The sequence below is a fragment of the Mytilus trossulus genome, chromosome 4 (genome assembly GCF_036588685.1).
Source record: "Mytilus trossulus isolate FHL-02 chromosome 4, PNRI_Mtr1.1.1.hap1, whole genome shotgun sequence".
Lineage (NCBI taxonomy): Eukaryota > Metazoa > Mollusca > Bivalvia > Mytilida > Mytilidae > Mytilus > Mytilus trossulus.
Window position 1 is genome coordinate 43,749,465 of NC_086376.1, and position 24,584 is coordinate 43,774,048.

General features: G+C 31.5%; 1 protein-coding gene across 6 annotated transcripts; it reads left to right on the forward strand.

Annotated features, from left to right (window-relative positions):
* On the forward strand, positions 1-24,584 carry LOC134715340 (DAZ-associated protein 1-like). 6 transcript variants are annotated; one of them, XM_063577452.1, is made up of 13 exons: positions 1-139; positions 2,915-2,955; positions 3,613-3,797; positions 6,809-6,847; positions 7,619-7,738; positions 8,278-8,326; positions 11,164-11,246; positions 16,452-16,776; positions 19,148-19,225; positions 20,074-20,346; positions 21,881-22,027; positions 22,813-22,896; positions 23,748-24,584. In XM_063577452.1, the coding sequence occupies exons 1-13, from the start codon at positions 84-86 to the stop codon at positions 23,912-23,914; spliced, it is 1,647 nt and encodes a 548-aa protein (XP_063433522.1). In that variant the 5' UTR covers positions 1-83; the 3' UTR covers positions 23,915-24,584. The 6 variants fall into 6 exon arrangements, with proteins under 6 accessions (XP_063433522.1, XP_063433523.1, XP_063433525.1 ...); XM_063577453.1 differs by having other exon boundaries at positions 3,613-3,776; XM_063577455.1 differs by lacking the exon at positions 22,813-22,896.

Here is a 24,584-nt window from a genome sequence, read left to right on the forward strand (position 1 = left end):
TTTCCGGCAAGCCGGAATTTACCGAACTTTTTTGGTTATCTCCCCGTGGTCACGTCAACGCCATCTTAAAATTATTGAGAGAGATGCCAATGCACAGAGATAAAGCAGATATGAACCGAAACAATTCAAATGAAGCTGGGTAACTGCAATATAAAATGGTTATTAAAATCTCACATGTAAAACATCTGTGAAAATAATTACCACGAAATAAACAAGTAAACTAAAGGGGAACTGGCTTTGGGACTTTCATTATGATTATCCATGTGATTTTATTTGGCTTTAAAACCCTTCCCTGTTTCCAATTTGATGAGCAAATGCCAATATTCAAGTCTACCGTCAGGAATCTGGTTGGGTTCAACCAAAATCATGTTTGCTTCCATACTCGTTCACCCCCTTCAAAGTTCAAGGTTCGCACATAGTCAAAATATTTATGAAGTCTTGAAAGAAGGTCTCATTGCATGATGTGGGATTGCTGATTTTTGTGAAAGTCCAATGATTGTGCCGTAAAAACTAGAAATGGAGTCTAGCGTGACACAGGAAATAAAAAAATTTAGTATTGTTTACGTACATAGTGTAAGTGCCATTGTGGGATACGAGAATCTGACAAAATCCGTAAGCGGGATATGGACATCTGACAATGTACTGAGGCACATAGTCCAAATAAGTACAACATGTTTCTATCTTCAGTTATACACAGCGGCAGCGCAATGCTGTTACATGTACCTCAAAACGCAGATCAAGTTTTAATTTTGGTGGTATCATTTTTACCGAATTATAGTTATCCCATACCATTGTAAACTCGTACCAACGTCAACTCGTACCACTTTACAAAAACTCGTACCAACTTATTTAAATGGTGTTTAATGATGTATGCAATTTACTTTCACTCAATACCTTTCAAGTCTGTAAGATGTATATAATTTGAAAGTACAATGACCAATTTGCAGCTAATGTTCCCTGTTTATTGGATAGAAAATACCGTGGCAGATTCGCTTTGATGCTCCTTTGAATTTTTTTAAACTTTTACCGATTATTATTGAATTTAATTTTTAGCAGTTAATCAAAATAATCAAAATGATTTCCAAAATGAAATTCTTACTTTTTATATATAACAAGTTACAAAGGGTCCAAAATTAAACTTTGTTTGATTTCATCAAAATTGAATAATTGGGGTTCTTTGATATGCCGAATCTAACTGTGTATGTAGATTCTTAACTTTTGGTCCCGTTTTCAAATTGGTCTACATTAAGGTCCAAAGGGTCCAAAATTAAACTTAGTTTGATTTTAACAAAAATTGAATCCTTGGGGTTCTTTGATAAGCTGAATCTAAAAATGAACTTAGATTTTTTATTATTGGCCCAGTTTTCAAGTTGGCCCAAATCGGGGTCCAAAATTAAACTTTTTTGATTTCATCAAAAATTGAATAAATGGGGTTCTTTGATATGCCAAATCTAACTGTGTATGTAGATTCTTCATTTTTGGTCCCGTTTTCAAATTGGCCTACATTAAGGTCCAAAGGGTCCAAAATTAAACTAAGTTTGATTTTAACAAAAATTAAATTCTTGGGCCTCTTTGATATGCTGAATCTAAACATGTACTTAGATTTTTGATAATGAGCCCAGTTTTCAAGTTGGTCCAAATCAGGATCTAAAATTATTATATTAAGTATTGTGGAATAGCAAGTCTTTTCAATTGCACAGTATTGTGCAATGGCAAGAAATATCTAATTTCACAATATTGTGAAATAGCAAATTTTTTTTTAATTAGAGTTATCTTTCTTTGTCCAAAATAGTAAGCAAGAAATATCTTATTGCAAGAATTTTTTTTAATTGGAGTTATCTTTCTTTGTCCAGAATCAACTTAAATCTTTGTTATATACAATATACAATGTATATTCACTTTTTACTACCAACTGATAAATTTAAATAATCTTTACCATTCAGTGATAACAAGCAGTTTTTTTACATTTTATTTACAGTTTATTTTATGATGTATTTAAATGAGTAGTTATTGTTGCAAACTCCATTAGAATATTTTAATTGAGATTAGTTTTGGAATAAGGGAAAGGGGGATGTGATTCAAAAATTGGGTTCAATTTTTCTCATTTGAAATTTCATAAATAAAAAAGAAAATTTCTTCAAACATTATTTTGAGAGTATTAATATTGAACAGCATAGTGAATTGCTCTAAGAGAAAACAAAAATTTTAAGTTCATTAGAACACATTCATTCTGTGTCAGAAACCTATGCTGTGTCAACTATTTAATCACAATCCAAATCTAGAGCTGAATCCAGCTTGAATGTTGTGTCCATACTTGCCCCAACCGTTCAGGGTTCAACCTCTGCGGTCGTATAAAGCTACGTCCTGCGAAGCATTTGGTTTGTTTACATTTTCTAACTGTAGTTTGCCTTAACCAAATGCAATGAAACTTATACACAATGCTTATTACCACAAAATACTGATCAAGAATGAATTTAAGGGGTGTCACTTTATTGTCTTTAGGGGCATCACTTTAACCTTCTAGAAAATTCTGCCCAAAATTGTGTTTTAGTTTCCCTACTCTTACTTTAGTTTGCCTGAACCAAATGCGATTAAACACATATATATATACACAATGCTCATTACCCAAAAGCTTGAATTTTGGGGATGTCACTTTAACAATTCTAGAGTTATGCCCCATTCACAGATGGAAAAATGTGAAATTTTCGTTTCTGTTTTCTTAAACAAGTTTGCATCAACCAAATTTTATGAAACTCACATAATACTTAATATAACCACTAAACTCAGATCAATTACAAATTTGGGTAGTGTCACTTTAACTGTATGGTATATGCAATTAATTTTGTGTAAGAATATAAACTGAGATTTGCTTGCCAGATGATTACATTTTAATTTTATTATGTTTACCTTTTAGAAAATTGTTTATTGGAGGATTGAGTTGGGATACAGATCAAGGTTAGTTCATTAACTTTTCAATGATAATTATACAAATGTTTACAGATTCTTTCAAGGAGGACATTCAAAACACACATACTGTAATTGCTGTAAAGACGCAAATTCTTCTTATAGGTTGTACTTTGTAAAAACAGCTGTTGCTCAAAACACACCTCTTTTGGGGAGAAATTTAATATTCATAGAAAATTAATTTGGTTCCCAGTTATGCTCTCTCTGTTCCATATCGCAGAGACATAACTTGGGAATGTTACCAGTAAATGAACACGTGCATATTGTTTACATTGAAATCTGTGGTAACCTTTCATTCGAGGTAGGGGTAGTTAAGAAAATTAGTGTAAGTTTAAAAATCTGAGAAGTTCAGGTCATATAAACGTTGAAAATATGCCGCACAGCCCTATATTTTGACCTTTGAAAAAAATTGTGGTGCATATGAACTTTCAATTCTAGGATAAGATTTTTTTCAAAACTTCATAGTAAAAGTGGTACAGTATTAGCCGTAACAGGAGTTCCTATGAGAAATTGCATTGTCAATATTTACAGAAATGCAACCTATATGCAGGGCACAAACTTTATGATTTCATATTTATTACTATTGGCCACTCTTTTAACAAAAAAAACCTAACAGGACTAATAGAATTATGTTTTGTATATTTTTAGATAGTTTATTAAACTACTTCAGTCAGTTTGGAGAAGTATGTGACTGTGTCGTAATGAAAAATCCTCAGACTGGTAAATCACGAGGCTTTGGATTCGTCACATTTAAAGATCCAAATTGTGTGGACACAGTTCTCTCAACTCAACATTCCATAGATGGAAGACAGGTGGGTGTTGAATCAAATAAGGTGAATGGATCCTGTTAAGGTAGATGGGGTGTATAAATTATAATCCATAGAATTTTTTAATAATTTGCCAAAATGAAGTTTATATTATGCTTTTTAAAAAAAAAGTAATAAAAAGAATGGGTCACTGGGCTTTTTTTCATGCTACACGGTGGTCAAAATTGTCAAATTTTGTATAGATTATGCATGGAAACCCAAATTTTCTGCAATAAAGCGTAAACTACACCATAGAATTTTGAGATAACATATGAGAAGATAGCTTTAATAGTATGCTTTCAGTTAAGAAAAAGAAAAAATAGGGTCACCGGACCCGTTTTCTTGTTACATAGTAAAATAGAGAAATTCCTAACACATTCTATCGTAAAAATACCTTAATCTGAATTATTTGCCATTTCATTCGAGTTGCCTCACCTTATGTGGCAAAGTTGGAAAAAAAATGTTCAAACCAATTTTTTCTGTTTTTTGTAAAATACAATCATAAATATGATAAAACATGTCATTTTATATGTAGAAGTGGAATTTCTTACACATGGATTACCTACTTCTCTAAAAATTTGCACATTCTATTAAAGATCTAGACCTTATTTTCTGGTATTTCCAAATCCAAGATGGAGGAAGACACCCTATCTACCTTAAATACATTCTGATGCAGGGTTCTCACTAAGGCGAGTTCAAGAGTTCTGGCCTTGCGGTCATAAAACTTTCAAGTTTGATCAACCAATTATGTTATTGGATTTGGTTTCCAGCATAAATTTTGTTCTCTGAGTACTAAGTTTTATGACCAATGGCCTTGGACTTGTGAGAATCTTTTCAAAACTGGTCAATCCAAAGATTCATTATAATCGTAAAATGTACAAACAAAATTTTACAACACAAGTTTATTTTTTAATCTACAGTTGATGTCATTTCATTGCATTTCCGTGCTATGTTTTGTCATGGGGACTGAAATAACAAAAGACACTGCAATAAAATTTCTTCTTACAATTGGACTTGCCGTCAAAATAAATAAGTGTGAACCCTGTTGATGTATTGTGGATACATTTCTATATGACCTGCTGTGGTATTATGACACACACTTTGGTATATTTTTGTTTGTTAAATCCACAACTTAAGTTCAAGGTGACAATTCCACTAGGATCATGAAGGCTTGACCCTGGTATATAAAACATTGTTGCACATAGATTTTAACTTTATTTAATTTTGTTGTATCATATTAATAACTATAATATCAGTCCTTATCTAAGAATTTTATAGAAAATTTATGTTGTCTTTCCATTTGAATTCCAAGGAAACAATGGGTTCACTAGTACTCTTAAGTCTATTCCCTAATGCAATTCTATATTGGAATATGTCTCTGTATGGTCAAGGATAAGGCCACACCAATTTAATTTCTTGTTCTACGGATTTTTGGACTCCAAAATTTGGGGCGAGCAAGCGATTTGAAAATTTAAATAAAAAAATATTTATTTTGCAAATTCTTGAGGCGAAACTTGAAAAGTAAAGGCGAGCGATTATAATTTTTTTTTGTACACATAAAATAGTAGGTTTCAACAATATTAAAACACTTATTTATCACTTGTACTTTTGTTATTTCTTTAATTTCTGAAGTATTTTTTCCCTGTTCACCAAGAAATAATTAAATCTGGTCTTTGTATGTGTGACTGACAATGAGACAATTCTCCATCTAAGTCATATTCAGTTTGGGGGCAACCCCTTAATGTTATAAATACCCCTTTTTCATGTTTTATGAGTGATCAATATAAGTTATAATATATTTGTTTGTACAAAAGGGCTGATATTTTCTCAAAGAACTATACATCTATCTCTTTTTAAATGGTCAAAACATGTCCAAGAATTTTGTAATATTCATGGACTTTAACCATGTTAACACATTTTCTTTTTAACAGTTTAATATTATTCAAAATAAGTGGACCCCTCTTTTAGAAAAAGTTGTTTAAAATATGATTTAACTCTCCTCTTTTTGAGTACAAAATTCTAAGTTTTCAAAGGTTTTGAATAGAAGAACTATATAAATCCTTGGTATTTCTATTTTCTTTTCTACATCAGTAAAATGACACCTTGTCCATTGTTGTCTGAGGGAGGGTTGTTCTTAACCTGATAATAACAAACACAGTTAAAAGTACGACCTTTTACATGGGGCTTTGATACGGACCAAACAACAAGCTATACAGGGCCCCAAAATTATTAGCGTACACAATTCAAACAGGAAAACCAACGATCTAATTTATATATCCAAACAGGAAAATACCAGTGAACAACATCAATAAACGATAACTGCTGAACGACCGGCCCCTGAATCAATCAGGACAGGTGCATGAACATGCAACGGCTATGGATAGTTTTGTTTCGCCAGCATACAATATAATTGCCGTTGAAGGCAAAATCTTTCAGAAGTTCTCTGTACTTTATTCTAACAACGAACATATTTTGATAGGGAATATAAGTAAGGGGGAAAGAAACCAATGTTTTGTTCTTTACCGGTATATATTTCCGCTTTTATAAATTTATATCGGAGCACTCCTTCTTTGGATAAATAGGCTTCATGCTGAAACAAATATTCTCACAGATATTTAAGAAGTGTGGTGGTGTGCTTTTATGTTTAAAATCGTTATATACAGGTTAAAATTAGACTGTGATTTTAAAAACAAATGTTGATATATTTTTATAATATTTACAAAAAAAAACGGTGCAGGAAATGGACATGATTACACTTCCGGATGCGGGAAGCGGGAATATAAAAAAAAAATTAAAAATCTGTTTTGAGAAAAATAGGTGCGAGCGGGTCCGTCGAACAAGTAATCAAATTGGTGTGGCCTAAGTTTGCCATACCTCTTATATCCAAATATATAAAGTAAGATTCTGGTATAAAGTTTGATTGCTTTTATTCTCTAAGCTGTGACATACATGACATAGCAAAGATTGTTATTACTCTTACATATTCATATTTTTGTTTAAACCAAGGTTAAAACTAATTCTTTTTTACTTTCCTTCAGGTTGATGCCAAGGCTTGCAATCCAAAAGGAGCTCAAAAGGTAGGATGTCAAGAAGTGATTAGACATAAACAGAAATTGAATAGTGACCAAATTTGAAAATTTAATTAGCAAAAACACATTCATTTTTATTTTTTTATAAGAAAAAAACACCCATAAAACCACAAAATTATTGGATAAAATAATCAGATTACAGCAAGTTGAAGTTAAATAAATCACCAAAAAATGCTTTAAATTGTCTCTGCAGCGAGAAGCAACAAGTTAAGATTGTCTAGACATAGGCAAGCAACAAGTTAAGATTGTTTACACATAGGCAAGCAACAAGTTAAGATTGTTTACACATAGGCAAGCAACAAGTTAAGATTGTTTACACATAGGCAAGCAACAAGTTAAGATTGTCTACACACAGGCAAGCAACAAGTTAAAATTGTCTACACACAGGCAAGCAACAAGTTAAGATTGTCTACACATAGGCAAGCAACAAGTTAAGATAGAGACCAAACATTACAAAGGGACATTCAAAGTCATTAGTCAAAAATAAACTGACAACGCCATGGCTAAGATAGAAAAACACAGACAAACAACAGTACACCAAACAGAACAGTAAAGAAGGAGTAAAAAAAGGAGCTTAACGATGTGATGTCTAATATAAATATTGTACAAATTAAACATTCAGCAAAGATTCATGATATATGTAGTTTTGATCCTTATACAACAAATTTTAACAAGTTATTTCGTCAGGATTTACTGTTTGTGATGTAATATGAACTCCTTGATAACCTTAATAGTTTCCTTTTGTGAAACGATTTTCAGTCTTTTCAACAGGCACCAAGAACTAACAAAAACTTAGACAACCATCCAAAGATATTCATGGGAGGTCTACCAAATGTGGATGCTGAGTATCTGACAAACTACTTCAGTAAATATGGAAAGGTAAGACTTAACAAGCATGACAGAAATCAAGATTATTTGGAAGAATTTTATAAGCGAGTTAATTTACTTTACTGTGCTAGTTCCCTCACAAACTGAAAATAAAGTTCAAAGGATAAAGTACCAAAAAAATTCAGTTTAATTATACCAAATCTTCTTTTTTATATAATAGAAAAGGAGAACTGTCCTAAATTGCATATTATTGGGCATGGATGACATTTAAATGTCTTCCATACTTGTCCATTAGCAAAACAAGACTACAAACTATTTATATGCTGTGTTTGTACATGATGAAAATGTATATATCTATAGGACACATATTTAAAAAAAAAAAAAAAGAGGTGCTACTGCATTGTTTATCATAAAAATATAATTGCCAATGAGACAACTATGCACCAAAGTTCAAATGAATTGGATGTAAGCAACTATAGGCAACAATGAGAAAACTAATACGTCAGCTATACATTAACCAACATTGTCAGTCATTGCATATGGCATGCTGTTAACTTTTTCTAATGAAATTATTAAAATTCTATTTGCAGGTGCTTGATGTCAACGTTGTGGTAGATCAAGAAACCAAAAAATCAAAAGGTAGGTTGTGTTAAAAAAAGAAAATCAGAATGCTTTATATAGCTTTTGCTCTGGCAATACAACAGTTCAGGCAGTGGGTACTAGCTCATGTAATCAAAGTTGTATATGATCTGTTTCCTCCGTCTGAACCATTTAATTTGCCACAGCCAAAGCTTGAAATGAAATTCAGTAAACTATTGTTGTGTTTTTTATTTGGTCGGGTTGTTATCTCTTTGACACATTCCCCATTTCCATTCTCAATTTTATTAAATCATTGTGAAAAGCAGAGAATCACCTAAGCTAAATAAACAAGTTTTGACCCTCCCCCCCCCCCCCCAAAAAAAAAAATAATATTTAGCTTCACCCACTATCCTTTGTCCTATTCTTAAAATATAATTTGCTCCCTTCTGATAAATATCATATGAAAACCTTTTTTATTTAATAAAGAACTAAATTCAAACAAACAACACAGAGCACAATTTCCTTTTCTTTTTTTTTTTTCTTTCACTTTTATTAAGTTTTAGTACAAATGTAGTACTGGCAATTAAAATCAAACCTAAGTGTCAAATTAATATTCCTTTTTCTAAATAAAAAAAATTGCATTGCACAATTATAAGTTCTTCCCATGTTACTAATCACAACTACTGGTTTCACTTTTAGGTTAACCTTGTAACTTCGATCAGCTGACGTTTTATTTTTGCCTAGCAGTATTTGCCCAATAATCTATGTAACTAATAGAAACACTACAAAGTAAATGGGTACTTATGCCTTAATAACAATAATAATTAACTTAAAGGTTTTGCTTATTTTGTAATCATTGAAAGTTACTTTTTCTGAATAGGGTGATTTTTCATTAAGAAGTATTTTTATCTTTGTACATCTAATGGGAGAAAAATTAAAAAATCCATGTAAGTACTCTCGTTCAGTAGAGATAGAAGAAAAAATAAGATACTGATAACAAATAAAAAGAGGAATTATTATTCTGTATTGACAGAAAATGTGTTTCTACTGAAAATAAAAGTAGATATACATATAGGGTATAGAGATAAGTAACAATAAATTTAGGACTATACATATTTGAGTAGATTACTAGTGAGAACCATTGATGTAAAAGTTTTTGTTCTTTTACATGATTGACAGGTTTCAATCTTAAACAGAACAGAATAAGAACCTTAGGGTTGTTCCAAAATTTATTTGGTGGGGAATAGGAGGCACTCAAATTAATTAAATACAGGTTATGTTTTCCTCAAAATTTTGTAAGAATTTTACCTAACCAAACTTTTATATACTGGGACTTTAAACAAGTGCCTTCAGGTCCCCAATGCTTTTAATTCTGGAACAATCCTAAGTACTTATTCTTTATATATTAGGGATACATGAGTTTACAGTTGGTTACAGTTATCATTTATTGGCCAAGAACATGACACTCATTTCTGTTAAATTTTACTCACATGTTGGATATCATGGATATGTAGAAATAAAAAATTAAAAAAAACTTTTTTAATTATATCTCAATAGATTTACTTGAATACATGTGTAATGGGTGAAGAAGAAGAAACAACAATTCTCAAAATTATATTTGAATCCATTCATTAATTCACAGTCCAAAGTTAATGAAATGTGTCAATGAAATCAAAAATAAAAAAGGAATGTTTGATGTTAAATTCCTAACATGCCATCTGATTAAACATATTTTTATCTTGTATACAAAAATTTAACTGCCTTCATTTGACACATTCATATGAGATAATTTTACACATTATCCATTATTAAAATATGCAAATATATTGTGTCAGAAAGTTAAAAGGATTATATATCAATAAGGAAATGTTAAGAATTTACTTATTTTTTTTATGCTGAAAATATAGTCATGTGACCCCTAATTTTCTGAAAGCATAAATAAATGAGATATATCTTCTCATGATCTATAACCCTAAAATTTTATCATTTAGTTATCTTTCTACCAAACAAAATTGACTTTTTTAATATAGACGATGTGTTTCCTATGCAAAATCTTTCAATTTGCACAGAAAAATTATCATTGATCATTTATATTTTTGAAGAAAAAAATCCTAACAAACCGGAATACTACATTTTGGTATACATATTTTAAATGTCTACCTTAAACACTAATCAAACTAAATTTTGGAAGATTTTGATTACCCAATATTGATGAATTAGTTTTAAAATTACAATAATTATGATAAAGCTGGTCAGCCATCAAAAACATTTCCACATGCTAAAATTTGTGAAATAAAAAAAACACACCCTTATAAGTTTGATAATTATGAGCGATTACATCCGAGACATCCAAGGCTACAACTGCATCCAGATTAATAATAGTAACGTATGGGGCTATTCTATGGAAAATTTATGGGAGGGAAATTACACTTCTATCATCATATATTAATATGCACAAATGTCTGCTCTGTCTATATTATTAAAGAGAGGTAGTTAAGTTTTGCTGGTAGAAATACTTGAATACAAGCTGTCTGCGTTTTACTTATTTTATGTATGAAATATATATACCATGACAAGTAGTACTTATGATATTAGATAATTGTGAATTACCGCAACATATACTTAAGATAAGATTAAGAACTTACTATTTATGGAAAGCTGAACCCTTATTTAATGAGAAATCATATGATATTATTTACATGTACATGCACATAAGTTTTGTTTTCTTGAAATTAAAAGATGTAATTTAAGTTATTACTAAAGAATATAACATGTTGAGTGAAAAATTATACATGTATAGAAATTATTTCTGTAAATTCTATAATATGCTAAGTTTTAATTTCAGATTGAAATAGAAAAACATGTTATTATTATTTATGTACTTATATATACATTAGGATTTGGATTTTTGACATTTGAGTCAGAAGATAGCGTAGACGCCGTGTGCAGTGAGCACTATGTGGTTATCAGTAATAAGAAGGTTAAATTTTATTTTAAATTAATTATGAAATTACAGATCTCAGCTGGTTTATTTTCTCAAAGTGAGTTTGCTTGAAGTGAGAAATAACATTATTCATAAAGTATTGTGTTAAGCAATCAGAACTGGCTCAGCTTTTTAGACAGCTTAAAATTGTTCAACACCAAGTTTTATATTTATTTACGCAAAATGTTGTCGTTTGGAAACATTTTTTTTTTTAAAACAAAGTTATAGATGACCACTTGCAATGGTATAATAAACACTTGGGGGAAAAAGCCAGTTGAGATCATGAAATTTATTTATAACAATTTGCCAATATTTGCCTACAGATCTGACATTTACAAGTTATTTTTTTGCTTTCACAGGAGATTTACTATAAAAGTGTGTTTATACCTTTAATACATATGCTTAAAACGTATTAGAACATCTATGTAGTTACACTGGATCTTATTTAATGATTATTACAAGTGTGCAGGTGTGGTGTTGCTATAAATAGATATTTAGTTTTGGGGGATTTGTAAAAAAAAAGTGTTTTATTACAAAGTCTTGAGATCCCAGTAATTTATTGTATATATGCATTAAACATGCTACATGTATATCATGCATCTATCTGCTTCATAAGTTACTGAAAATATATTCTTTGGTGTGTTCAAAGGGAAATGAAGTTAAGTTTGCTTGGTTACTAATTGGAGCATAAAACCAATATTTCCTTTGTTAACTTCCTACTTAAAGAGTTTTTCTACAGTTACCTAAAGGCATAATAAAAACTTGATTAGTCCAGTTTGTTTTACATTTATAATCGCTGATAAAGTATTTGTGGTCCACCAAAACAATGAAGCAAACTTAATGTTATGTCCCCAATTACACATTTTGAATAATGAAAATTAGATATAACTAACATTCAATTAGTTGTCGTATACAATATTAATACATGACTTGTCTTTGATTTGTTGTACAATATTTATCTTCCTCTTAGGAGAGAATAAGAAAATGTGCATACAATTAAGATGTATTTAGATTTAAGCACTTAAAAGGATTTTTAAAAATTTATTTAAATAAGTAAATGCAGAAGTTTTGAATATATTTTTGGTTCTGATTAATTAAATCATCAATGTAACAACACTAATTTGTACTTGAATCGAGGTAAGTATTTTGTAGATTTGCTTTCATGGGCTTTACTACTTTGAAGTCAGATCTGTAAGGCAAAATATTGAATTATGAAAGGATCTTCAGACAGTCTTAATACTAGTACGGGATTACTATTTATTTTATTGTTTTCTTCTTGAAAATTTAAAAACAAAAATGTCCATAACGGAACTACTAGGAAAATATTTATCTTGTATCCTGAGATTTACAAGCAGGAGTCCCAAAGAAGTTCAGCTTGCACAATTTTTGTCCTTAATAGTAAATGAAATAGAATAAAATATTGAATAAGAAGACTGTCTGATATACCGTATAGCGGGTTATTTTCGCGGGTGTAAAATTTCGCGATTTTCATTGAATAAGGTATACGAAAAATTTTGGCGGTTATTATTTTAGCGGATTCAACATTTTTAACATTACCTTTGCATGTACACTTTTAAATTGGCGGAATTTATTTTGGCGATTTTGTTCTATCCGCGAAAATAAGCGAAAATTTACACCCCGCGAAAATAACCCGCTATACGGTATCCATTAAAATGTATTGAATGGGTACACATGCTGTTTAAATCAACCATTGTTTAATGGTGATTAAACAGAAATGAAAAAGACTTGTTATAAATATGTCAGCAAATTGAGACATGATTGACATTAAGGAAAAAATATGAAGAGGACTTGCATCTTGTAACAATGCTTTTGAAGGGGGCAAAAGGGAATAAACCAGTTAAATGTTCTTGGAGCATAACATAGTCACAATTTGTTAACATTATTATAATTTAAAGTCTGTCCTGCATAGCTTATTTCTCTGCAGCCTTCTGTCGTAGATATTTTCACCCCCAGATTGACAACAGTGAATATATGTTTACGATCTGTATCCATTTTTTTCTACTCTTGTAAAAAAAAATCTGAAACCCTAAGTCTTGCATTTAGTCATTTTTATGTCAGATAATAAGAAGATCAATGAGTTTTTTTTTTTTATTTTCAACACTTTTAACTATACATCATCATCTTCAGACATAATAAAAAGAATAAAAACACATGGTAAATGTATGAAGATTAAATCATTAAAAAAAATTAAAAAATTAAAATTAAAAAAAATAATGGAAAAAATATTTAATTTTCATGGTTTATGTAAATGTGATTTTGGTGTTTTACCCTCTGAACTCAGAAAAAAATGGATACAGATGCAGTGAAATCCACCATACTTTAACAAGACAAAGCAGATCTCATTGGTAATAGGTAGTTGTATGTTTAAAGTAGAGTATGTCATTTATTTGTCTTATATAGGTTGTAATTAGATATGGTTGAGATAAGTTTAGATTGTGTCAACTATAGATGTGTTTATAAACATTGCAAATAAATATGCATAATACAATGTTAATACACTGAAATTATTAATGCTATTTCAAGTGCACAAATACCATAAGATAGCAACAAACAAGATTAAAAACTTTGCAATAAGATTGAAAACACTATAAAGAATAAATATAGTCATACAGGCAAATTAGGGAAACAATGTGTTTCCTTGTTTCACTTCGATCATTTTGTTTTACTGAGACTTCTGGTGCTATGATCATGATAATGGTAATTAGACTCAATAAGTGTCGAAACTATTTAATCTTTTTGTTCATCAGACTGAGTTTTGTTTTCATTATATATCAAGTTCATTAATGCAATTGCAATATGGAGATGGGACTGTGTAGTCCAAACGTGATTAGTTGAAGCATTCTTTTTATAAGGATGCTGCTCCAAATAATTTACTTTGACAAAAGTTTGATTTCGGAAATGGCCCTTAAAGCAAAAAATATTGTAAAAATTTAACACATTGTTGGTATTACTTGTACATGTATATAGAAAAAGTAATGTGTCTTTGGATTTATTATACCCCCGCTTTAAAAAAGGGGGGGGGGGGGTATACTGTTTTACCTCTGTCTGTCCGTCAGTCCATCAGTCAGTCCGTCCCATGAAACTTTCGTCACATTTTTCTCAGGAACTACAATACATCGATTTCTGAAATTTGGTTTCAGGGTTTATCTAAGTCAGCTATACTGTGTGATGCGTTTTCAGATTGATCACTTGACAACTTCCTGTTTACCGAACATTTGTATGATTTTACACATGATAGCCAAGTTGAAAATTTTCGTCACATTTTTCTCAGGAACTACAATACAAGGATTTCTGAAATTTGGTTTCAGGGTTTATCTAAGTCAGCTATACCGTGTTATGCGTTTTCAGATTGATCACTTGACAACTTCCTGTTTACCGAACACTTGTATGATTTTACACATGATAGCCAAGTTGAAAATTTTCGTCACATTTTTCTCAGGAACTACAATACAAGGATTTCTGAAATTTGGTTTCAGGGTTTATCTAAGTCAGCTATACCGTGTGATACGTTTTCAGATTGATCACTTGACAACTTCCTGTTTACCGAACACTTGTATGATTTTACACATGATAGCCAAGTTGAAAATTTTCGTCACATTTTTCTCAGGAACTACAATACAAGGATTTCTGAAATTTGGTTTCAGGGTTTATCTAAGTCAGCTATACCGTGTGATGCGTTTTCAGATTGATCACTTGACAACTTCCTGTTTACCAAACACTTGTACGATTTTACACATGATAGCCAAGTTGAAAATTTTCGTCACATTTTTCTCAGGAACTACGTACAATACAAGGATTCTGAAATTTGGTTTCAGGATTTATATAAGTCAGCTATACCGTGTGATGCGTTTTCAGATTCATCACTCGACAACTTCCTGTTTACCGAACACTTGCATATTTTTACACTATTCATATTATCCATTTGCGGCAGGGGTATCATCAGTGAGCAGTAGCTCGCAGTTTACTTGTTTTTTTAAATTTAGAAGATATCTAGATCTTGAAAAAAACAACTAGCTTGCAAGATTTATTATTCTTTAATACATATACAATAATGGCTTTTTCTGGGTTTTTTTATACCAATTTTATCAACAAGAATATCAAGCAGCCACATTGACATAAGGCAAGTTGATGGAAGTCAGTATCAAAACAATTTTTTTTATTGGGTCTTCACAATACATTGTATATATTTTTTGATTGATAATTATTAGTTATTAAACTATTTTAAAATCTACAAAATGTTGTGATAGATGACTGAGATGCTTGGTTGTAAAAATAAAGTCCAACACATTTCATTTAAAAAATTGACTTGGATGAACATGTGACATCACTTAAAAATGACTTATTGCCATAAGTATGACAAGTGTTTATATTTGTTTCCTTTGCCATTTGGGTACAAGTTTGAATTTAAACAATGTTAGATATAGCAGTTACTGACATATCTGGTATTTTAGAGACACAAACCTACCACCATGCTCATTGCTTTTTTGTTAGTTTGCACAAGTGGTTTTTTTTAACCCTAGAGACAAATATCAACGCTCCTTTTATATAGATAATGAGATTTAAAGCTACACCTTTTTTGAATGCACATATTTAGATTTACAATATATGTGATATGTCTTCATTCCCATGTATTCTCTCTATATATATGTATGTATGTATGTGTTTGTATGTTTGAAAATTCATGTAAATGGGGAAAATGATACATTATTGCAATATTGAGAACGATTGAGATCTGCTTTGTTTTGGCGAGAAATCTGTGCATGTTTTATCTGTTTTAACAGTATTTTGATGGTGATAATCATATTTGTGTAGCTGCTGATTGATAAACATGTATATTTCAGCTTTTTAAATGTATTGAAATGGATTTATATTATGATTTTTTTCTTTAAGTTGTTTACGTAATGATAAGTAATTTATTTAGTCAGTTATCTAGTAATTTAAGGTTATAGAGATAATTCATTAGTATTAATCATAATTTAAGACACTAGAGTAATAGAAATAATTCAAGATATGCAAAGTAAGTTTACTTAGAGTTTTTAATTAAGTTGTATTTAATGTTAAGTGGTCATGTTTTGAATGATAATAACTAAGGTCTATAATAAATTAGGTCACTGTATACTAGTATAAGAGACGAATGAATGATATTGGTTCGATTTCATAATGTTTTGATCATTTCAACAGGTTGAATGTAAAAGAGCAGAACCCAGGAATGGAAAACAACATCAAGAGGCTATTACAGCTATTCAACAGATGATAACTGGAGTTGGTACCACACCCACACCAGAGACCTGGCAGGAAGCTGCTACACAGTGGACCCAACAACAGCAACAGGCCCAACAACAAGGTGGACCACCAGGATATGGACCTAATGGTGGAGGATATCAACAAGGATATGGGGGGCCTCCACAAGGACCACCTCACCAGCAACCATATGGACAGGCCCCTGGGTACCAAGGTTATGGTCAGCCACAAGGAGGTCCTGGCTGGGGTCAACAACCTCAGCAAGGTATAATCCAGAAAAAATGAACAAACAAAATAGTAAAGAAAAAAAAAATTACTAGGAAATTCAATGTACAATCTCATTAAAATTTAGCTAACAAAGATCTGACAAATTCCATTTTACTTTGGATTGCTGATAATGTAAATTAATTGACAAAAGGTCTTTAATACAGAAATTAAAATAGAGCAAGGCTTGAACACAGGATCTCTATTATAATTTGATTGATCAAAGCAAATCACAAGTTGCTTTAAATTAGCTGGATTATGAAATTATTGGCCAGTTTTTACATCGTGCTTGGAAAAATTAAACTATGACATCTGGAAATTTATTTGATGTCTTGAAAATTTTAGTAGTTGAAAATTGTGTTCTTAATGAGAAAAGAAAGAGTACATCTTGTACTGATTCGTGTATACATTTATTTTCTGCACTAAAATTTGTATTTTTCATCTTAGTGAAAATTTTATAAGTTATGATTCTAGTGGACATAACAGTTTTATTTTTGAGACTAGAAATCTTTATGAAGATTTTTAGCTACTAGCAACATGCCATACTATTTTCTTTAAATGAAAACTATTATCTTTTTACATTTTGTAGTTGTATATGTTTTGATAAGTACATGTTAATCCTTTGGGTGCGACAATTTTTATGCTTTTCTAGTTTTATTGATAATAGAAAAGTATTTAGAAATAATCAGAATTGTACATAATGAATTGTACAAAAGGAAAGATTTAAACAATATTAAAATGTCTGACTGTGCAAGACAATGGATCAATGAATAGTTGTGTAAATATATTAAAATGAGTATGTTAACTCCACAAGGAAAACAATTTTGTTGTTAATAGCTTGCATGTGTATGTTGTAATAAGTAAATCTCAATACACACACGCACAAAAACAAAACAATAGCAACATGTTAAACACATTTTAAATGGATTTCTGACAATTCAAATAAGAAAGTCTATCTTTCACAACTGGAGGGAGGGGGTAAATTAATCTTGAAAAGTACTTTTAGTCTATCTTGTCCATAATTCATTAATTATGAGCTTTTGTAACCATTTAGAATTTAAATTTTTTTCTGTTTGTTTAGGCACTGTAAAACTTTTTTTTTACCTTAAAACCATTTCGACATAAAGAAATGAACTTGACCAAAATCACTATTAGAATATTTTGTTTAGATTCAAATCCCAAACATTGTTACTGTTTTATCTGATCTTAGTACATACATGTATTGATAAAATCTTTAATGAAATTTCGAAGTTTCCAAATAAAGGCTAATTTCTGAGAAATGTTGTTTCAAAAGCTATTTGATAGCATAAATTCCTGAAATTTCAACAAGAATGAGAGATCTGTTCCCCAGAATTTAGTCCATTTTACTGAGTTGAAGCGATTTTAATCCAGCTTAGAGGTTCTTAAGTGTAGTAAATAAACAAGGTCTCAAGTTAAGTTTAACATTAAGCACTGTGATAATACAATGCCCACTATGCTCTAAGCCGGAAAACATGGCTAGGTTTATCGAACTCAGTCACCATAAAATTTGACAAAAAACTAGTTTTTAAAGTCTTTCGCTCATGATATTTTTTTCATAAAAAAGACAAACTTGAAGAAAGGAGTACTTAAATTCTCGTATTACTTTTCTGGAATTACAAAATATACCTTTAAAAATATAAGAGTTTGGTGAAATTTATTGTACACTATGGTAGAATTGAAGTTATTTTGATTTTTTGTCGGATTGTAGAGCATGGCAATAAATTTTGAGCTGCTTTACGTTACATTGTCCTCTGGTATAAGTTGAGGATTATCTACACCACATTTAGAAACACCATTTAAAGTTCATTGGAATCTAAGAATAGATTGAACCCTTATCCAAGTAAAACTTTCACTGTGGTAAGGTAGAAATAGTTAAAAATTGTTTGTTATGACTGATGCTGGATATATCCACATTAAATTTCTACTTAAAACAGGGAAATTACTAACAAAACTGTTTCACCTTACAATGGGAATTACAATTAATTATTGGTCATAAAATATTGAACTGCCAATGGTGTTTTTAAATCCTTTGTACTAAGTTTTTGTTGTGGCAAGAAGATGAAAATGGATTACGATTAGATAATTGGGTCTTAATTGAAGCTCTGTCCATTGCATGTTATCAAGAGTTTATTGAAATCAGATTAAGAACATTTCAGAAGTGCATGATGCTTTTTACCCTGAGTTTTTCTGTGTTGTTTGAGTTGAAAGACATGGCCTTTCTAGTCACCTAAGCACATTCCTGTTAGTCAAAGATGCATGAAGGTTGCTGCCTTTTTTAGTTCCATAGCTTGCATGGCTGTTGTTCTTCTCCATGTCATAGAACTTTGTCTATAAATGCAGTTATGTTTTAGGAGGATGGCCCCCTCAGAATCCCCCTACAGTGGCAGCAGCACCGACCCAACCACCTGCCCCTGTTCAGAGTTCCGTTGGTAGGTTTCAATTTGTATCAAATTAATTGTGAAAGTTGTGTTTATGGATTATAAAGAGATTTGACATTTCCTATCGAATGACGGTTGTCTTCAAAATCAGTTCATCTGTGACTTCTGTAATTCTTCAACATGTAAATCATTTCTGACTGAACATTGTTTTATCAGAACTTTAGTAAATACATGTAAATGCTGCATGAGTTTTGTGTAAATACAAGGGGTTTCTCTATTAATGGTAGGATTTCATCTTACTAAAATATAAGTCAACATGTGGAACAAAGTGCTATTATTTATACCTATGTGATGTTTGTAGTAATTTTCAATCCAGACATATATAGGGGGAGGGAATTATTCATGTCTCACATTTTCATGTTTATATTGGAATAAGGGACTTTAAAATTTAAAACGAGACAGCAAAATTCTGTGAAACTGATTTGATTATCTTTTGATTTCATGTGTTTTCTGGAAAACTTGTAAATCCATTGAACTGTTTCATTTTGTGACTCTTTTCTAAAAAATCTTATGACAATTAAAATTGATTGTAAGTTCAATGTTCTGGACTTCTGAGAAGATTTTTGTGAAAAGATCGGCAGTGATAGTTATCTGTTGATATACAAGTATCAGAATGGATTTTTTTTGTGGTGTAAAATTAAAACACAAAATTAGATTTTTTCATAAAGAGTTATTGAGGCTTGTGTTTATGATAATTAGTATATTAATGATTAGTTTTCAGAACACATTTGCACAAAATACTGGTACATTTTGGGAAGTAACAACAAAATTGCTCATTAAGACGAATACACTGATTATTGTTATTATAAAAATGAATTAGAATGATTTCATATTATTAGGTTATCAAGGATACCAGCAACAGAGTTATCAGCAGGGAGGTGCTAATCCATATGGTTCATGGCCAGCTACATCACAACCTGGTCATCCATCTGCAGGAGGACAGCAAGGGGCACCAGGACAGCCACCATCAAGTCAGGCACCATATGGTGGAGGATATGGACAAGCACCAGCAGGTGCACCATCATCTCAGGCATACTCAGCCCCTGGGGGACAGGCACCACACCCTACATCTCCCCAGACTGGGGCACCTCCAAGACATTATGGAGATTATAGTAAGGAATTCAGTCTTTTATTGCCCTTGCCACTTTATAACTGGGGTTTATAGGGATACCCATCCATGACTGTTCTTCCAGCCTTCAATCTTTCTGTTATTTTGAAATGCTGCTTTTTTCAGGCTTTGTTTCGGCTGCAGATAATGGTTTAATTTTTGGTACATTAGTGTACAAGTTTGGCAAAAAAAACACGTTCAATACTGGTATTGTCCAGACTGGTTGTAAATACTAATTAAACCATTCTAGAGTTATGCCCCTTTATAAAATGAAAAAGTAAATAATTTTTACTTTTCATTCTTTTACTTAAGTTTGCCGCAACCAAATGTTATCAAATTTATACAAACTGCTCATTACCACACAGATTAAACTTGAATTTCAGTGGCATCTCTTTAACCGTTCTAGAGTTATGCCCCAATATAAATGGTAAAATTGCACAATTTTCAGTTTCAGCCCTCTCAATTAAGTTTGCCTCAACCAAATGTTATCAAACTATAGACCCAATGCTTATTTCCACAAAATACAGATGAAGTTTGAAATTTGGTGGGGTCACTTTAATCATTCTCAGATATCGTCACATTAATTGTTCTTGAGTTATGTCCCTTTATAATGTTGTATGCAAAAAAAAAAGGGTGGGGGCACTGTCTGTGTCCATGGGGATACGTTGTCCATTTATTTGAAAAGTTGCAAGAAAAAAATCTTCAATTGCACAGTATCACACAATCAATTTCTAAGATTTTTGGCCACATTTATTTTATGTCAGAAATTTTTATAATTATTATGTCAAAATTTGATCACAATCCAAATCCAGAAAGTATCAAGCTTGAATATTGTGTCCAAACTTGCCTCAACTGTTCAGGTTCTTCTGTCGTATCAACCTGCGCTTGGCCAAATATTTTATTACCACTGGACTTTCAGAAAACAGCCATCAATCTTGGACAGTATTTGAATTTTAACAGAATGAAACTGTAGAGTTATGCCTACTGTGGTAAAGAGAAAATAACAAAATTCATACAAACTGTATTTAGGTCTTGCTTAGCTGGACTGATCATTTAAATATTACAAGGGAGACCCAGCCATCTTAAATAGGGGATTCCTAACCCAGGACAAAAGGGGGGTTCCAACTACATGTCCCCATTACAATGCACTGATCCTGCAAAAGAAAAAGAGGGTTTCCAACTGCCTGAACACCCCCCCCCCCCCCCCCCCCCCCCTAACTTTTGTTATAATTGATGTATTATTGAAGCCATTTAGCGTATTCCAGATATGTGACTTTAAAACCCCCAACCTCCTTCGCAATATCAAATTTGTTGTCCATTTTCTAAGTTACATCAAATGGAAAAGTCTCTAAAACATTTTCAATTACATGGGATAAGGATAGCTTTATTTAGTTTCAGTTGCATTTATTTTGTTATTTTTGTTTTTGTTTTTTTTTTAAATCTTTTTTGTAAATATTGAATTTGTCAACTGTTTTGTTGTATGACCTGAAGCCTTTGTTGTGGACAAAGAAAATAAAATCCATGTATTTTATTTTCAGGTTCTCCACAGCCAGGTCAGCCAGCTTCAGCTCCTGGGGCCCCAGGCTACAGTAGTTATGGTTCATACGGTGGACCACAGGCACCAGGGGCAGACCCTTATGGCCAGCCCCAACCAGGGTCACAACCCCCTCATGGTTCAGCACCAGGTATTTTATGAATCTAATAGAAAGTTGGAAACAAAGAGGTTTTTTTACTTGCTTTTTCTTGCATTCAATTAAATAAATAAAAAGAGCATAAAAAAATGTTCAAAGATACCAGGCTTCTAATATTGTAAGCCAGACATGTGTTTTGTCTTCAAAGAGTCATTAGTGGCACTCAAATAAAAAAAATATTGCCAAATAAAGAACATGTTGAAGTTCATTGAAGATAAAAAAAAATCCTAAAGATTTAACTTAAACAGCTTGGGTAATCTGTTCTTCAATTTTAATTGCTCCAGGTCATTTGAAAAATAAGAACATTTTACATGTATTTTTCCACTATTGCAAGTACATACCAAATCTTCAGATGATCAAATATCATTAAATAGAATGATGGAATAGGAAAGGGATAGAATTTCTTAATAGAGAACTAATGGTTCATGTCAAAATCTAACAGGTCTGGCATATTTATTTTTCGTATAAAAAAAAATGTTAGAAATTAGGCTTTAGTTTTCTAACTGGAACTTTTTTCTTGCTTTTTTGCCTACTAAAAGGTATGGGGTTTTCTCTTTTGTTGATGGCTGTACAATTGCTGATAATTGCTTACATCCACTTTGTTTAGTCTCTGGTGGAAAGTTGTCTCATTGGTAATCATACCACATCTCCTTGTTTTCAAAAAGCAAATAACTTTTACGCAACAGTCCAGCTGTTATTCAACACACATAGATACGCTTTTGTGAGTGTCAATTAAGAAATCAACTGACTGTTGGATTAATGGATTGGTGTCATTGTAGGATATGGACATCCTGCTGGTGGCCCTCCTTCAGATCCAGGACAACCTAAGCCTGCTGATTATAGTGGATATGGGTCTTCTTATGGTATGTCTCTCTAGTTTTAATATTTGTCTTCAAATATATACTAGACATTATCCCTCTTGCATGTTACTTTTGTAAGCTTGGTTGACATCTTGTGATTTTCTGCCATAGGAATAGATTTGGTAAAATCTTTCAGAATTTTTGGTTGTTTGTGCTCTTCAGTTTCATTCTTTATTCGGTCTTGTTGTTTTTAAATCATGACTTGAGCGTCACTGATGAGTCTATTGTAAACAAAACTTGTTGTCTGGCATAAACAACAATTTATCCTGGTATCTGTGTTGAGTTTATTTACTAAACATATAAGATATATTTTAAAAAGCACAGACAATATAACACACTGCTTTGGTATAAAAATTATTTATTTTATAGAAGTTGACAATAAACTGCTTACTAGTTCACTTATTACTGTTAAAGATGAAGGCATCATTTATTTCAAAAGAGGATGTGGTATAATTTCCAATGAGAACTCTCCATCAAATGACATAGAAGTTTACTTCTATAGATAACCATACATACAACCTTCAACAATGACCAAACCCATACTGCATAGCTAAAAAAGGCCACTAAATGATCAATATCAAATAATACAAACAAGAAAACCAAAGGCCTGATTTATGTACAAAACGACAACCACTGAATAACAGGTTTCTGACTTTGAAATAGTTCTGAGTGCTGCACACATGTGTAATACAACCAACTGCTAAGGATAAAAACACAAACTAGAAATATATACCTAGGTACGTCCAATAATCTGTTTTGTAAGATAAGTAGACATAATCTAAAAGAGTTAATTTCTAGGTTGTATACAAAAAATGGCCTGCATGGTAACTAACAGTAATGATTTGTTATTACAGGGGGATATGGTGATGCAGGAAATTATGGAGCACCACAGTCTGCCCCAGGATACGGACCTCCAGCCGGTGACAACCCTCACGGAGGATACGGCAGCCCACCAGGGGGTGGATACCAGAGATCAGGACCACCATCATCAGCTCCATCATACCATCCATACAGACGATAATCTCAATAAAACAATCAATGTTGTAAATAATCTTTTATCATTGTCTGCATCAGACTTTTTATTATCATGGTTGGACATGAAAGTCAAATTTTCATTAAATCAAAATGTCATAGACGTTTATCATTACAGATGGTTTTAAACAGTTTTAAAATCACTGGTTAGTGTTATTGTTAATGTTGCACACAATATAGAATGTCACATGCGTTCTATAGAAAGTGATTGACAAACATCATAATGTTAGCAAATGTATATGGGAATTTCATTGTATTGCCATAGGTATTCGTAATATTCTTTTAATTGACATCCAACATAAATTGGCAGCTACGTTTTAAAGAAAGAATTTGATTGAAAAGTACTCCTCTTTTTACAATAGTATCATATTTTTTTAGAGTATGAATGCACATTTTTCTTGCAATAATTGAACACAGAAAGTATAGGAAATATGATTCAACATCATTGGTTTTGCACAGATATGCCAAATATTAAGTAACCGTTAAGACACAGATTTCTGTTCTTCAATCCCACTGTTGGTGGAATCATTTGATAAAAGAATGTTATATTATAACTGAGAACATTCAAATATTTACTTGTCATGGATCTTAAAATGTCAATTGTTTTATTAAGATGTTCAAATATGGATGACTTGGCGTAATAAAATTATTAACCTTTA